Genomic DNA, 17,491 nt, shown 5'->3' with positions numbered 1-17,491 from the left:
TGGGCTATATGGGAGATGATAAGGAAGTCCAAGGGCTCACCACTGTGTTATTCAAGTTGTGAGTTCCCCAGGATTTTTTTCCTTCCACATTTTTCTTTCTTTCCACGATTCAGAGTTTTCCCATGTTTGCTTGTTGTTTTATGCTCAGGATTTTTTGGTTGTAAGAGGGAAGACTTGGGAATTATGGGGGAACTCTGTCTTGGCTAGAAGCTAGTCCATTGATTTTTACCTCTCTAATATCTTTAAAATTAATTAATGTCTCACCATTAATGTCTGACCCACTAAAGCAACTTTAATGTTCATAAATTCCCCTATTCTTTGAACTATTGTGGTGGCTGTCTAATAAATATATATTGGGAGAGCATTTTTCTAATACAAAAATAAGGGTATCCAAAAATATTACAAAGGATTCTTTTCTAAAAAAAAAACTTAAAAAACCCCCCAACTTCCAGTTATGAAAGGCAATTTGGAACATGCAGCTCAGGTACCAGTATTAGGGTTCCTAGGATTTGATGGCTTAACACTATATGGACAACATATCAGGTAATTCTAAATGTAGGCTGTTTCCCCAAACCTTAAAGTTATAATTTTTTTAATTCTAGTAGAAGATGAAGGGATCATTTCCACCTAAGGTATCCAGGGAAGCATTCATGCAGAAGCTTGGCTTTATGGAACAAGATAGCCAAACAACCAGTATGAACAAATGTACAAAACATACTTGGGGTGGCAGTAGACTTGTTTGTTTGGTATGATTTGTGCAGTTTTTCTTAATTAATGATAATTATCACTTTGGGTGCTTTTATAATATACAGATTAGTAGATTTCTGGATTAAAAATTTTGATGCAGTAGGTCTGAGTGGAGGTTCAGAATTCAGTGTTTTATAAAAGCATTTCAAGTGAGTTCAGGGAAATTTGGGAAATATAGAACTGAAGAGAAAATAATGTCAGATCAAGTTGAAATAGAAAGTAGGTGACATCATGTTGATGTTTGAAAGAAAACAACAAAATTCTGTAAAGCAATTATCCTTCAATTAAAAAATAAACAAATTTAAAAAGAGAAAGTAGGTGCCAGATCATGTGAGGCTTTAAAATCAAGATAAAGGAACCCAGAATGTTGTTGCTGGATATGATGAATATTTAAGATTTGGAAGTCTGTGACTCCCTTCTGGTCTTTCCACTGGAAATGGTATATTATGAATGTGAATAACATAGCTTAATACTTTGCTTACATTGGAAGAACTGTTAGGATTACCTGAACTCTGCAAAAATACATAGTGGCAGGAATGAGACCTTTAACTTCATAGCTCAGACAAGGGCCAGTGTAAATCAAGTGCATTGAATCTTCAGTTTGTCCCCACTCTAATCTGTAATCAGTGATCTCAGCAACATTACACGCAGGAATCTGAAAAATGCAACAAAAACAAAAATTTTAGCTCTTTCCATAAGGAGTCACTATACTCAATACTATGGAAAGTAACAATATGATCCTTTCAGTGTCAAAGCCTATAATCTATTAAATGGAATGAAATATAGACAAGTACAGAAATAAACATAATGTTGAACACTGTAATTAATGTTAAATGGCTCAAATAAAATTAAGAGAAAGGATTGGATAATTCAACATACTAGTGGGATCAAACACAAAGCCCAGTACTGTCTGGCTTTTATACAGGGGTGTGAACAGATCAATCACTTATTATTATTTTTAAAATTTTTTATTGTAATATAGTTGATTTATAATGTGTTCATTTGAGGTGTACAGTAAAGTGATTCATATCTCTCTCTTTATATTTTTGCAATCTCTTTCATTATAGGTAATCATTTATTATTATCAGACTAAAGGTTTTTTTGTTAATGCTAAAAATTCTCTACTAGAATTTGGGGAAAAGGGAAGAAAAAAATCAAAGACACTTAGGGGGCTTAATAACTAGGCCAATTCTTTTTGAGTTTGATTAGTTTGAAGGGGAAAATATTCAAATGGATGTACATTAAAAAAAAATTCTTCATTACTTCACAGTCACATTTCTTATGTGTCATACTGTGGTTATATGCAAACAAACTACCAGAGTTTTCCCAATGAAACTTTAAAAAAACTATAAATAGATTTAATTTTATTATCTTTTATTTTAGTCTCAAAAATTCAATTGGTTGCATACTGATTGTCTCTTTGGTTTTCTAAATTTATTATCCTTCAAAAATATAAGATTTGGAAAGCAGGATTACCATAGCCTTTGCCTTTCTAATAGCACTAGCAACAGGTCTTAGGTGTGTTCTAAAACCATGGTCCAGACTAATCTAGACTCTGAACCCTTAGGGAGTTATAGACTTTAAAAGCAATTTCTAAACCAATTACTGTGCTTTTATATCATCAAAACTAATAAACTGAGATCGTACTTCCCAACTAACAACAACACAGGTTGGACTCTTGCAGGTTAGAACAGGTATACCACATTGAGTAGGAGGGCTTGGGACTGGAGCAGTTTCACATGTTGATGAATGAGATCCAGACTACAAATAAACACAAACAAACAAATAAGCAGACATACAAATGATTGTGCAGGTATGTTCACTCCCCACCTTGATAAGAAGTAGAAGCATGTATTCATCCAAAGTGAAATGAACTACAAATGATTAGCTGAACAATTTAGTTTCCCCAGATTTATTTGTTGCTTTTAACCAGAAACTGAATTCTCTAGGAATGAATTTACTCACTGTGCATCTCACTTCTGAGCCAGAGTGCCCTTGTGCATCATCTTGGTTGCCATTTACCTTTTTGACATTTGTAAGTGCTTCAGAGTTTCCTTTTGTAGGAGAATTGTCTGTAAAAATATACATTTTTTTTTGATTTTTCTTTTTTAATGGATGAAAAACTACAGTTTTTGTGTTGATTTCTGCCATATAACAATGCAAATCAGTCATAATTATGTTTTTCAGTTGCCAAGTCATGTCCAACTCTTCACGACCCCATGGACTGCAGCATGACAGGCTTCAGCATAATTATGCATGTACATATATGTATGTGTGTATATATATATATATATATATATATATGTACACACACACATATGTATACTTTCCTGCTGTCTCGCCTCTCTCTTTACCCTCATTCCATCTCTCTGGGTCATCACAGAGTACCAGACTAGGCTCCCTGTGTTATTTAGCAACTTCCTACTATTTGAAAAATATACAAAATTAACTTAAAAATTGCAAAATTTAAGGATGGTACTTAAAAACACAATATAATTTAAGAAGACATGTTAAACATATAAAAGTTACTTTATGCTAAAGTAAAAAAAGTTCAAATTATACCAATTTGTGTTAGTTAACTTTTTAGTTCCCATTTAAATTTTTTCTGATTTTAATTACCAAGAAATAACTTTCTAGACATTATTTGATTTTGCACTAAAAGAAAACCATTTATTCTGTTTTAATAGATTTAATATTGAGCTGGCCAAAATGCTCATTTATTTTCTGTAAGATGGCTCTAGTAGAGCTTCAGTTCAGTTCAGTTCAGTTGAATTCAGTTGCTCAGTCATGTCTGACTCTTTGTGACCCCATGAATCGCAGCATGCCAGGCCTCCCTGTCCATCACCAACTCCCGGACTTCACCCAGACTCATGTCCATCGAGTCAGTGATGCCATCCAGCCATCTCATCCTCTGTCGTCCCCTTCTCCTCCTGCCCCCAATCACTCCCAGCATCAGAGTCTTTTCCAATGAGTCAACTCTTTGCATGAGGTGGCCAAAGTACTGGAGTTTCAGCTTTAGCATCAGTCCTTCCAATGAATACCAGGACTGATCTCCTTTAGAATGGACTGGTTGGATCTCCTTGCAGTCCAAGGGACTGTCAAGAGTCTTCTCCAACACCACAGTTCAAAAGCATCAATTCTTCGGCACTCAGCTTTCTTCACAGTCCAACTCTCACATCCATACATGACTACTGGAAAAACCATAGCCTTGACTAGATGGACCTTTGTTGGCAAAGTAATGTCTCTGCTTTTCAATATGCTATCTAGGTTGGTCATAGCTTTCCTTCCAAGGAGTAAGCGTCTTTTAATTTCCTGGCTGCAATTACCATCTGCAGTGATTTTGGAGCCCAGAAAAATAAAGTCTGACACTGTTTCCACTGTTTCCCCATCTATTTCCCGTGAAGTGATGGGACCAGATGCCATGATCTTCGTTTTCTGAATGTTGAACTTTAAGCCAACTTTTTCACTCTTGTCTTTCACTTTCATCAAGAGGTTTTTTTAGTTCCTCTTCACTTTCTGCCATAAGGGTGGCATCATCTGCATATCTGAAGTTATCGATATTTCTCCCGGCAATCTTGATTCCAGCTTGTGCTTCTTCCAGCCCAGCGTTTCTCATGATGTACTCTGCATATAAGTTATATAAGCAGGGTGACAATATACAGCCTTGACGTACTCCTTTTCCTATTTGGAACCAGTCTGTTGTTCCATGTCCAGTTCTAACTGTTGCTTCCTGACCTGCATATAGGTTTCTCAATAGGCAGGTCAGGTGGTCTGGTATTCCCATCTCTTTCAGAATTTTCCACAGTTTATTGTGATCCATACAGTCAAAGGCTTTGGCATAGTCAATAAAGCAGAAATAGATGTTTTTCTGGAACTCTCTTGCTTTTTCGATGATCCAGTGGATGTTGGCAATTTGATCTCTGATTCCTCTGCTTTTTCTAAAACCAGCTTGAAGAAGAGCTTAGTTGCCTTTAACTTCATTGAAAACAATTTTGTAAGCTTGTATTGTAACAGCTATCATATCAGTATGCATTTAATAAGACAATGAAATTGGTGAGTTTTTGTAGCTATTTTAATGTTGAAGATGGAAGAAAAAAAGCAACATTTCAGCATATTATGATTTATTATTTCAAAAAAGATAAAAACACCAAAAAAGATTTGTGAAGATATGGAGAAGATTCTGTGGCTGATTGAACATATCAAAAGTGGTTTGTGAAGTTTCTTGTTTGAGATTTCTTCCTCCATGATGCTCCACATTTGGTAGATCAGCTGAAGTTGATAGGGATCAAATTGAAACATTGAGAATAATCAATGTTATACCACGTGGTAGATAGCTGACATACTCCAAATATCCAAATCAAGTGTTGAAAATCACACCAGCTTGGTTATGTTAATCACTTTGATGTTTGGGGTCCACAAAAGTTAAGCAGAAAAACACCTTCTTGATCGTAATTCCTCACATGATTCTGTATTTAAACATAATGAAAACATTCTGTTTTAAAAACAGATTGTGATGGATGATGAAAAGTGGATACTGTACAATAATGTGGAATGGAAGAGATCATGAGTTGAATGAAATGAACCACTACCAACCACACCAAAGGCATCTTCATCCAAAGAAGGTGATATTGTGTACATGGTAGGATTGGAAGGGAGTCCTGTATTATGAGCTCCTTCTGGCAAGCCAAATGATTAATTCCAATAAGTACTGCTCCCAATTAGACCAACTAAAAGCCACACTTGATGAAAAGCACCAGAATTAATCAACAGAAAACATATAATCTTCCATCAGTATAATACAAGACTGCACATTTTTTGGTGACCAGGCAAAAACAGTTACAGCTTGTCGGGGAAGTCCTAATTCATCTGCTATATTTACCAGACATTTCACCTTCAGATTTCCATTTATTTCAGTGTTTATAAAATTCTCTTAATAGAAAAAATTTAAATTCCCTGGAATACTGTAAAAGGCACCTGGAACAGTCTTTTGCTCAAAAAGAAAGTTTTGGGAAGATGGAGTTATGAAGTTGCCTGAAAAATGGCAGAAGGCAGTGGAACAAAACTGTGAACATGTTGTTCAATTAAGTTCTTGGTAAAAATGAAAAATGTGTCTTTAATTTTTACTTAAAACCAAAGAAACTTTTTGGCCAACTGAATATATCAATATAAAAATCAGAAGTTACAAAACAGGAAATTTAAGTCAGTAATTCAAATCACAGAAGAAGCCTTACTGCATTGGATGTTGCTTTCTTTGGACTGCACTTTACCATTCAAGGGTGGAGGACGGCAAGATGCAGGAGAAAGATTAGGTGTCTGAACAGTCAATATATCTGAAGGCTAAGAAAAATACAAAGTACCTTATGGCTACTGAATTCAAGTTTAATTTTGTAAAACATTTAGTAATATTATACAATTCATTTCAATACTCAATTTAAAAACTTTTCTTTCTCTCTTTTCTCACCTGGCTATGGCCTATAGGTGAAGTGCAAAAGACTCTTAATTTATATGTAGTACCAGGTTGCAGGTGATTGTATAGAAATTCCGTTGTGGTTCCATTGTAGATTATGTTCCAGAAATTCACTGAAGGGATAGAAGCAAATTTGTCCAATTTTTATAGGTAGCTTATAAATCTTATCTCATGTATATACCATTTTGGAAGTTAACTACTGTCCAATCACCTACTTACAGTAATTAATTATATTCCCCATAGAATTAACCATAAAATCATACTAGATCAGTTAGTAAATATGATTTATTATCAAAACCTGGAGAAATCCAAGTAAGTTCTGGGGTTTAGTTAATAGTATTATACCAGTGACAATTTCCTGGCTTTGAATAATTGCTCTATGATATTGCACGAAGATATTAATATTAGGAGAAGCTAAGTGAAGGTTGCACATGGGAATTCTCTATACTATTTTTTGCAGCTTCTAGGAAAGTCTAAAATTATTTCAGAATGAAACGTTAAAAAATTATGATGCCTTACCATCCAAATTCTCCCTAACTTCTAAACTGTAACTTGAAATGTTTGTCCCACCATTATCTTCGGGTGGTTCTGAAAAAGAGAAATAAAATTAAAATTATTCTTGCGTAAACTTAAAAGTCTTTCATTGCAATGTTATCTTATAAATTAAGATTTTTCATGGAAGAAAAATGCAAACATGGAACTTAACAGGATATTAATATTCAGATATTAATAAAGATCATAAGAACATAATCAAATTACATTGTTAGAATGTTACTTAAGTAACATTTTAAAGTTCTTTGGAAGAGACTGAAATGCTAATTGTATGTACCTTAAAGTGGATTTTTCCAGTTTAGAGGCAAAATAATTTGTATAATATCCTGTCAAGTTGATATTTATCATCAGTGTGTCCTAATTACAGCCTCTGTATTAGATATAATCTTACTTGTAATAACCATAATTTTAAAGGCTCATATAAAGTTCAGTAATTTGTTCATATATGAATTAATGAGATAGCAATAGAGAACTAGAAAAAAGAACATAGTTTATAATGGAACATTTATATGGTAAAATATTTAATATACAAATGATTAAGAGACTACTTTGTAAAGCTAAGGGCAATTAGAGGATTTTTTTCTCAATAGTTAATATTTAGAGTAAGTTTTAAAATAAAAAAACATTACTTACCCCATCCAATTTTTACTCTGTGTGCATGGATCTTTCCCTTTATATATGGTTTTTTAGGGGATCCAGGCTTATCTGGACAGGTAGCATATTTTACTTCTCTACTGGGGTTGCTTCTTCCTTCTGCATTGCAGGCAAAGATCTGCTTGAGTAAAAGAGAATACTTTGGTTGACCATTGGAAATAAATGTGATTTGAAAATGTGCAGTTTGTAAATAACACTGTAAAGCAAGTTACTTGAAAATTTCTGAGAACTAAATACAAAAAGGTTTCATTTCAACCCCAAAAGACACTCATTTTTATCTTTAGTGAAGTGTATACTTTTATATTAAAATATGATACAAGTTATACATTATAGCCACATACCCTGAATTTGTATGTAGTACTTCTCTGAAGATTTCTTATAGTGCATGAAAGATCTTCTCCATTGTATTGAGGTTTAAAACCTAACCCCTGGAAATGAAAGACAATGGATTTAGGAATGAGACAGGCCTGGGTTCAAGTTCCAACTTCAACTTATTTTCCATCTGGGTGGTTCTGAGAAAGCCCCTTAGACTCTGAAATTCAGTTTCTCTGTATAAAAAAAAATAGAGATAATTTCTACTTTAAAGGGCTCCTTTTTTCAGGATGTAATGAGATAATGTTTTAATGTTTTACTACTTTGTAAAGCTGAGGGCAATTAGAGGAAGATTTTTTTCTCAATAGTTAATATTTAGAGTAAGTTTTAAAATAGAAAAACATTACTTACCCCATCCAATTTTTACTCTGTGTGCATGGATCTTTCCCTTTATATATGGTTTTTTTAGGGGATCCAGGCTTATCTGGACAGGTAGCATATTTTACTTCTCTGTAAAGGCCTATGAAGGCACTTAACATATTACTTACACAAAAAATCTAATTAGTTGTTTTATTTAAAATGTGGTTGCTTTTTAAGTTGACTAGTCTATTCAGTATAGACTTGAATGTTTGGAATGGAATGAAACAATTTGCCCTCCATCCACATCAAAGATTCAGGGAGATGAGGAAATGGCTTGCCCTGGTGAAGTATGTAGGACAGCTGTGTGACCATGCAAGTTTGTCCAGGATAGGTGCAAAGTTGAAGAACTAATACACTTCTCTGAGTCTCTGTTCTGTTGTTACAGCTGTTGCTGCTTCTACCTTATTTGTAGGGACTTGGATACCTTAAGATCTCCCTGTATAGGCTTGCTTAACCTTGGCTCTGCACTGGTCCCATCCAGAACACTGAGACTCAGGAATCATGTACTTTGATGAAAGTAAGTTAATTAAATTAATAAAATCTTATTTTTTTTCAGAGTAAAATGTGTATAAAATATACCTAAGACTGAAGTTGAAGACTAAAGGATATGAAAGAAAAACTTACAAATCCTGCTTCCTCCATTTCTAGTACATAAGTAAGACTGTCATTTGGATTTGTGTTAGTTGGGGCACACCATTCTAGTGACAAATTACAGATTCCTGCTTCTTTCAGCTTAGGGGGTGAAGGTGTTGGAGGCATAATTCCTGATGTATGGAAGACTGCTATTTCACTGAAATCACTGAAAAATAAATGAAGATGGAAAAATTAGTTTCAAGTTCTTACTGAAGTATAGACTTTTAAATATTGTAGTAGTTCAACGTACCTCAAGCCGAACTTATTTTTTGCAGCTAATCTGAATGAATATTTTGTAGAAGCATTCAGTTTAAGGATCTTGTGCTGTTTCATGGTACCTATATAGCAACTTTTGAAGTCTTCACCTTTGCCCTTAATAATATACATAAAATATTAGAACATTATAAAATGTTTCAAATAAAAATTCATAATATTAATAATTTACAAATAAGTGCTTTAAAAAAGTAAAACTGCTTACCTCATCCCATTCCAAAAAGAAGCTGTTTATTTTGGAACCATTACCATTGGAACCCTAAAAATATCAGAAAGATAAAATTATGATGAGCTATTTTTACACAGCACACACACGTATATACGACTAAAGTAAATCACTGTAAAATTAATCTGTTTGCATTTTATTTTTGAAGTAATTCAGATATTAAAGTTAAAGTGTACTTTTTACAGTCTATAGGACATGCAAATTTTATGTTTTGTTGTGCTTCCTAAATTTTATGCAAGGAAGAAAGTTAGTACTCAAAGTAAATTGAGAGGAAGACTTATTGGTAGCCACAATTACAAATGTATTTAGGTTATAGAAATTGACATTTCAACTTTCATTAGTTATTGAAATTCTGATTGACATTTATCATTTACTTGATGCTTTATATAGACAGAAAGAGAAAGATGATTATGGAGATGGAAAAGTGCTAGGGAAATAGGTCAGATGAAGCATGCAAAATTTCATATTTAACATTCAAGGCAAAGTAGAAAGAATGTTTTTAAATTAAAAAACATTTTGAGGTATTTTGGCAGTAAAATCCTTACTTTCCACTGTAAATTCAGGCTGCTCTTGGATCGGTTAATCAGTTTGGGTGCAAGTGGAGGGTCTGGTTTGAAACCTGGAGTTGTGAAGCTAACCACTTTAGACACAGTTCTGTGTGCTGAGCCTCTTACAGTTGTAATTCTAAAAATGTAATGACAATTGTTGTAAGCATTCAAATATTTATCCTAACATATGTACTAAATTGCATACTTGAGTTTCCAGATACATTTCTTAGGAGCTAATTATAAAAAATTTTCCAATTGAACGAAGCTGTATCCTTGCAAATAATGGCTCCCAAACCACCCTCTTACCTGTTTTAAATGAAAGAAAGTGAACTAATGCTGGATTTGTAGGGGCTTGTTTTGAAACTTGAACGAAAGACCACTCTGTTAGCAAGTAGCAAGGCTGACTATAGGAATCATAGGTAGTGACCTGATACAGACTCAGGAGTGGGACTGGCTATATGATGGAGGGAGGTTGTATAGGATGGAGTACTTACCTTACAAAATAAGCCATGAATGGCTGTAGATCAAGTAGAGTAAATGTAAATTCATCACCGCTGTGGAGATAACCTTTGATTATAACAGATCTCACACACATTTAAAAACTAAGTAACAATCTTAATCTTATATATTCAACTGATAAAGAAGCACAATTCTCCTTTAAGTTTAGATAACTTTAACAGATTTTATAAGAATGCAAAATATGTGATATTAATAATTCAAAATTCTTTACTTGCATGCCAAGTTAATATACCTTTAGGAAGTGGAATTTTATTTTATTGCTACAGCTTCTTCACACTGTAATAATACAGATTTGTCTTTAACTAGCTTATTTTAAATTATGTTCATATGAAAAGCCTCAAAGACACCATGCATCGTGCAATTTATTTGTTCACACAGAGCAGTCTTTTGGGGGTGGCCACCTATCTGCTACAGTGGATAAAGTGGCTGTGCTCCTATACCTACATCTTCCTGAGTAAATACTCATAAGTACTTTGGTGTACTCTACCACCTCAAGGAGCTTCCTGAGCTTCTAAACCCTGAAATAGCCTCTGAAAAGAGCTAAAAGATTGTTACTTCTAAGCAAAGACCTATGCTTCTAAGCGAAGGTCTCTCAAGGTTGTAGGGTAATAAGAGGAATAGACAAAGTATATTTTTATAAAAAACAATGACTTTTGTGGAATACATAATACCAGAAAAAGACTATTATGTAAATTCATGCAAAACTTAATTTTATACATAGCTTTTCATCACATTTTACATCTTTTCATCACTCTACTCAATATAGAAGATTGTGTATTATAATTTTTAAATTAAAATTTCTAGTTGTTAATTATAAAAGAAATAAAACTTTACATAATTACATTTAAATTTTCACTTCAAGTCTCTGAATAAAGATGATAAATTCTAGCAAATAAAATTTAAGATGTTTATGATTTTTAAAGTGCTGTAAGACAGCTCGAGATCTCTGACTTATTTCTTGCTTAGTTGTTTAGTAGGCAAAAGAACTTCTCTTTCTTTCCTGTGTAGAATTTCCTTTCCATTGTGCTTCTCTCAGCTTGTTCTCTTTCAGATTGCATGTCCCTATCCAGTTGAAAAGGTGTTGGAAGTGTTTGGTTATGCTCTTACTGTGTCCTCCACTGTATTCTCTCTAGTCCTGTTTCTATCTTCTAAGCACATACCTAAACTCATTCTCCTGCTATCACGTGCCGAGTGCTCAGTTGCTCAGTCATATCTGACTCTTTGCGACCCCATGGACTGTAGCCCACCAGACTCCTCTGTCCAAGGGATTTCCCAGGCGGGAAGACTGGAGTGGGTTGCCATTTCCTTCTCCTTATGCTATCATAGTTCTGCATTATAATGAGCTCCTGTAATGAAATTCCTGGGAAAGCCTTACCTCCCTTGTGTACACAAAGGCCTACCATCATGTTTCCTTAAGTGAAAAAAGAGAAGGGAGAATTAGAGGAAATCTTTATTTCCCAAGTCTAAACTTGTCATATAAGACATCTGTAAACTGAAGAGAATGGAGCAGTTGATATCTAAGGTTCCTTTCAGCTCGAAAATACCTATGATTCAGTGAATTTTGTGAATCGACCCGGCAACCTACCACCACTTATAAAACTATTTCTGTAGAAAATTACACCCAAAGCTTGAAAAAAACTGCAGAAAAATCTTTAGTACTTAGCTCAGGTATAAGCTAAGGTTTAGAGAGCATATTTGAATTGAATTATGAGAAGTGAGAGATGATTAAAAAGAGACTTACATATATACATTTATATATTTTCCATTTTTACCACTGTTAGATATTTCTAATTCAAATGTTACAGGAGATTTAGTATGATTGCATTTCTCAGAACCATGTGTCTTCCATGAAATAACAGCAGAGCTTGTCTGAATATCAGAAACCTAAAACAAATAACAAGAATTCAAGTAGGATACTTAAAAATTATAATCTGTAATTTATGGGGTAATCTTTCCCTAAACCTTGTTTGATGCTAAGTATATCATTCTTTTCATATTAGGTGCTTAAATACTGTGACTAAACAATGAGCCATTAATATTATCTTTAACAATGCCGCACTGGATCTTTATGTACTTAACAGCTAAAGAAGATTATGAAATTATATCCAGGTAAAGGCTTCAAATTAAAATTGTGCTAGGGAAGAATATCAGTGAATTTTCATGTTTTACAGTGACAAAGCAAATGAAAATAAATACTTAAATATTCTCTTTAGTTACTTACTACAGGTTTCTCAATGCTGAAACAGCAAGACTTTCCATGTCCTGTTCTGCATTCTAAAAGTAGAAAAGCAACCCAAAACAAAATATTACATTGGCAAAAACAAGATAAAGGTAGATGCCCATTACCCAACTACAAATATATCATCACCAAGAGATCTACTAACACCTATTAGCATTTTACATTAAAAGTTTTAAAATAAGAAAGCAGTCTAAAACGTATGCCATTAAATAAACTCTAACAAAAGGTGAACTAAAGTCCTCAATTTAAATAAAATCTTGTGAACTTTTTAGGATGATAGAGTAGTTTTCAATGTTTTACTGGCAGATAACTAGAAAAAATTATGTGATATGTATATAAAATACCTGACATGTTTTGTATGAAGATGGTCATTTCTCCATAATTTAAAAAGGCAGCCTAATTGTGGTTTTATTAAGAATTGGGAAGTAAGGGTACAAAAAAGGCAACCAGAAATGGAAGCAGAAAATGGCACCTAGATATTTAAAATGCCCTGAGACTCCTAACATTAGGATGTCTGTTCACTGGTGACAAAACCAAAATCCTCACCTTACCTTTTTCTGCAGTATTTGATGATGGACTCTTGCTTCGTTTTCCACCTGGTTTCTGCTTGATGTCTTCACTTCCTGGGTTGATGCATTTGTTTTCATGACCAATTTCAACATGAGCACTAGCAGCGTTGGAAGTGCTGGTTGCATTGTCTGTATTGAGAGCAACATCGGTGGCAGACGTACTTGGAGCACTTTCAGAGATGGGAGGGTTGGGAGCACTGTCAGGAATGGAAGAGCTTGGAGTACTGTCAATAGGTGGTGGTGTGGGAGTGCTGTCAGAGGTGGAAGTCTTGGAGGCATAATTAGTGCTGGAAGGGCTCTGACCACTATTTTCACTGGTGGAAGGGTGCAGATCAGTGTCTGTGGTGGAAATATTAGAAGCATGGTCAGTGGAAGAATTCAAGGGAGTATTGTCAGTAAAATAAGTGCTTGAAGGGTGGTCAACAGTGTCAGTACTGGGAGTATTGTCAGCAGTGTAAATGTTCAGAGCATTGTTCACAGTGCAGGTACTCAAAGTGTCTTTGATAGTGTAGGTGCATGGAACATTGTCTACAGTGTAAGTGCTGAAAGTATTGTCCACAGTGTAGGTGCTTGAAGTACTGTCAACAGTGCAGGTGCTTGGAGCATAGTCCACAGTGTAAGTGCTCAGAGTACCAGGAATACTGGAATAATCATTAGCTTGGTTCAAAAGCAGTGAGGTGTTGGTAATCATACAGCTATTTTTGTGTCCATCAATCTGGCTTTCTTGCATTTCTTTCTTCATATGTTCTTCCATTTTACCAGCCCTTTCGTCAAGTTGGTTATAATTTGCTGTTCCATGGGAATAGGTTTCTAAAAGAAATAACGAATACTGCTTAATAATTACAATAATTACATATCTCAAAATCTTTAAAATCTTTTTCAAACCACCAAAAGCACTCATAAACCATGCTTTACTTAAAAAAATCGACTTTGCTTTAATACAGATGTTAGGTTAATGTGTGTATTTATTATGTACTGAAATATACAGAAAGAAAAACATGAGCAAATACAGATAGTGTTTTCCTAGGGAGTAACTCTACTTCCAAATTTTAAGGTTTTTAAGATGATTATAGTGTGTCTTTTATAATACCACTGTATGCCATTAATAATGAAAACATTCTTTTATGATTTTTCAATATGATTCTATAGATCCAGTCAGTAAAATAAATATCATAAATCACATGCTATATCAAAGTACAAAAAATTTATAGAAAATTCTGTTTATGGGCATTTTGCATAAGACATAAACCAATGCCTCTTATTATCCATCATAATATATATGCATGAAATGCAATCATTTATTGAAATATGTCTTCTACTTTTAAAATTTTAATAGTTGCCCACAGCTGTTAATTTTAACAAACTAAAAAATTCTCCTATTTAAGAATATTATATACTACCATGTTGCTCATGATATATAAATGCTGCTGGGGGTGGTGGCAGTGGTGGTGGTGGTGGCAACGGTGGTGGTGGTGGCAGCAGTGGTGGTGGTGGCAGCTGCTGTGGCACAGGCTCTTGAATGTAAGGTGGCAGAAACTCCCCTTGAGATGTGGGATATATGAGTTGAGTGGCTTGTGGATACATAAAAGTTGGTGCTATGAAGTGTGGTACTTGTATAGGAGCAGACATGGTCGTGTAGTAGTCGATTGTCTGAGGCACAATGATAATTTTTCGAATCCCATTTTCTTCCACCACCTAAGATGGAAAACAGTCATAAACATATTAGAATCCATAAAAATCAGCATTTTCCTACTATGTTTTAGATTTTTATTCTGTGCTGTAAAATCATAAAGGATCAAACACCAATAATGAAGTAAAACTATGTCAAGTGGGAGGCAAGATATTTCTTCCTTTTCTGTACATTTTTAAAAATATAACTTTTGACAATAGATAATATATTGTCATGGTTCAAAACCATAATGTATAAAAAATACATGAAGAGTTTCCCTCCTAAACCTTATTTCCCTCCAGTAGATTGCTACTGTTCTTGGTTTCTTATGAAAACTTTCAGAATTTCTTTATGCCTTGCAAGCAAATAAGAATAGAGATTCTTGCTTTTCCTCCTTTTTCCATACAGATAGCATTATTTGCACATTCTGTAGTTTGTTTTTTACACATAGAAATATAACTTGAAGATCTTTCTATATCATACATAGGGCTTCCCCCCCCCTCTTTTTTTTTTGCATTGCTGCTTGTTTGCTTAGTGCTCCCCATTATCTCATTAAATGGATATACTTCAACAGTCCTCCATTGACATGCTTGTGGGTTGTTTCCAGCCTTTTGTGATTACAAACAGTATTATAACAAATAATTCTTTTTTTTTAAAGTTTTCTTTTTTTTTTTTCACTTTACAATATTGTATTGGTTTTGCCATACATCAACACGAATCTGCCATGGATGTACACGTGTTCCCCATCCTGGCCCCCCCTCCCACCTCCCTCCTGATACCATCCCTCTGGGTCATCCCAGTGCACCAGCCCCAAGCATCCTGTATCCTGCATTGAACCTGGACTGGCCATTCGTTTCTTATATGATATTTATTATACATGTTTCAATGCCATTCTCCCAAATCATCCCCCCCCTGCACCAAGTCCAAAAGACCGTTCTATACATCTGTGTTTCTTTTGCTGTCTCACATACAGGGTTATCGTTACCATCTTTCTAAATTCCATATATATGCGTTAGTATACTGTATTGGTGTTTTTCTTTCTGGCTTACTTCACTCTGTATAATCGGCTCCAGTTTCACCCACCTCATTAGAATTGATTCAAATGTATTCTTTTTAATGGCTGAGTAATACTCCATTGTGTATATGTACCACAGCTTTCTTATTCATTCGTCTGCCGATGGACATCTAGGTTGCTTCCATGTCCTGGCTATTATAAACAGTGCTGCAATGAACATTGGGGTACACGTGTCTCTTTCAGTTCTGGTTTCCTCAGTGTGTATGCCCAGCAGTGGGATTGCTGGGTCATAAGACAGTTCTATTTCCAGTTTTTAAAGAAATCTCCACACTCTTCTCCATAGTTGCTGTACTAGTTTACATTCCCACCAACAGTGTAAGAGGGTTCCCTTTTCTCCACATCCTCTCTAGCATTTATTGCTTGTAGACTTTTGGATCACAGCCACTCTGACTGGCATGAAATTGTACCCCATTGTGGGTTTTTTTTTTGTTGTTGTTGTTAATTTTATTTTATTTCTAAACTTTACAATATTGTATTGGTTTTGCCAAACATCGAAATGAATCCGCCACAGGTATACCCGTGCTCCCCATCCTGAACCCTCCTCCCTCCTCCCTCCCCATACCATCCCTCTGGGTCGTCCCAGTGCACCAGCCCCAAGCATCCAGTATCGTGCATCGAACCTGGACTGGCGACTCATTTCATACATGATATTATACATGTTTCAATGCCATTCTCCCAAATCTCCCCACCCTCTCCCTCTCCCACAGAGTCCAAAAGACTGATCTATACATCAGTGTCTCTTTTGCTGTCTCGTACACAGGGTTATTGTTACCATCTTTCTAAATTCCATATATATGCGTTAGTATACTGTATTGGTGTTTTTCTTTCTGGCTTACTTCACTCTGTATAATAGTTTCCAGTTTCATCCACCTCATTAGAATTGATTCAAATGTATTCTTTTTAATGGCTGAGTAATACTCCATTGTGTATATGTACAACAGCTTTCTTATCCATTCATCTGCTGATGGACATCTAGGTTGCTTCCATGTCCTGGCTATTATAAACAGTGCTGTGATGAACATTGGGGTACACGTGTCTCTTTCCTTTCTGGTTTCCTCAGTGTGTATGCCCAGCAGTGGGATTGCTGGGTCATAAGGCAGTTCTATTTCCAGTTTTTTAAGGAATCTCCACACTGTTCTCCATAGTGGCTGTACTAGTTTGCATTCCCACCAACAGTGTAAGAGGGTTCCCTTTTCTCCACATCCTCTGTAGCATTTATTGCTTGTAGACTTTTGGATCGCAGCCATTCTGACTGGCGTGAAATGGTACCTCATAGTGGTTTTGATTTGCATTTCTCTGATAATGAGTGATGTTGAGCATCTTTTCATGTGTTTGTTAGCCATCTGTATGTCTTCTTTGGAGAAATGTCTATTTCATTCTTTGGCCCATTTTTTTGATTGGGTCATTTATTTTTCTGGAGTTGAGCTGTAGAAGTTGCTTGTATATTTTTGAGATGAATTCTTTGTCAGTTGCTTCATTTGCTATTATTTTCTCCCATTCTGAATCTGTCCTTTCACCTTGCTTATACTTTCTTTTGTTGTGCAGAAGCTTTTAATTTTAATTAGATTGCATTTGTTTATTTTTGCTT

At 34.9% G+C, this 17,491-nt stretch overlaps 1 protein-coding gene across 1 annotated transcript in view; it reads right to left on the bottom strand.

The window, feature by feature from the left end:
* LOC519208 (fibronectin type III domain containing protein 3C1) overlaps positions 1 to 17,491 on the bottom strand; it is a 66,754-nt gene that overhangs the window by 38,603 nt on the left and 10,660 nt on the right. Inside the window, exons 5-21 of the mRNA XM_024988398.2 lie at positions 14,560 to 14,854; positions 13,142 to 13,969; positions 12,573 to 12,625; positions 12,093 to 12,235; positions 10,327 to 10,386; positions 9,830 to 9,968; positions 9,264 to 9,317; positions 9,036 to 9,157; positions 8,777 to 8,951; positions 7,762 to 7,848; positions 7,400 to 7,538; positions 6,734 to 6,802; positions 6,209 to 6,327; positions 5,979 to 6,084; positions 2,713 to 2,819; positions 2,395 to 2,508; positions 1,253 to 1,402 (exon numbers count right to left, since the gene is read on the bottom strand). Coding sequence (XP_024844166.1) covers positions 1,253 to 1,402; positions 2,395 to 2,508; positions 2,713 to 2,819; positions 5,979 to 6,084; positions 6,209 to 6,327; positions 6,734 to 6,802; positions 7,400 to 7,538; positions 7,762 to 7,848; positions 8,777 to 8,951; positions 9,036 to 9,157; positions 9,264 to 9,317; positions 9,830 to 9,968; positions 10,327 to 10,386; positions 12,093 to 12,235; positions 12,573 to 12,625; positions 13,142 to 13,969; positions 14,560 to 14,854 — 2,760 coding nt within the window. The remainder of the gene's footprint in view (positions 1 to 1,252; positions 1,403 to 2,394; positions 2,509 to 2,712; positions 2,820 to 5,978; positions 6,085 to 6,208; positions 6,328 to 6,733; positions 6,803 to 7,399; positions 7,539 to 7,761; positions 7,849 to 8,776; positions 8,952 to 9,035; positions 9,158 to 9,263; positions 9,318 to 9,829; positions 9,969 to 10,326; positions 10,387 to 12,092; positions 12,236 to 12,572; positions 12,626 to 13,141; positions 13,970 to 14,559; positions 14,855 to 17,491) is intronic.

This window comes from Bos taurus, chromosome X, assembly GCF_002263795.3.
Source record: "Bos taurus isolate L1 Dominette 01449 registration number 42190680 breed Hereford chromosome X, ARS-UCD2.0, whole genome shotgun sequence".
Taxonomy (NCBI): Eukaryota; Metazoa; Chordata; class Mammalia; order Artiodactyla; family Bovidae; genus Bos; species Bos taurus.
Note: the sequence above shows the minus strand (reverse complement) of the source record. Positions and strands in the feature narration are given on the sequence as shown.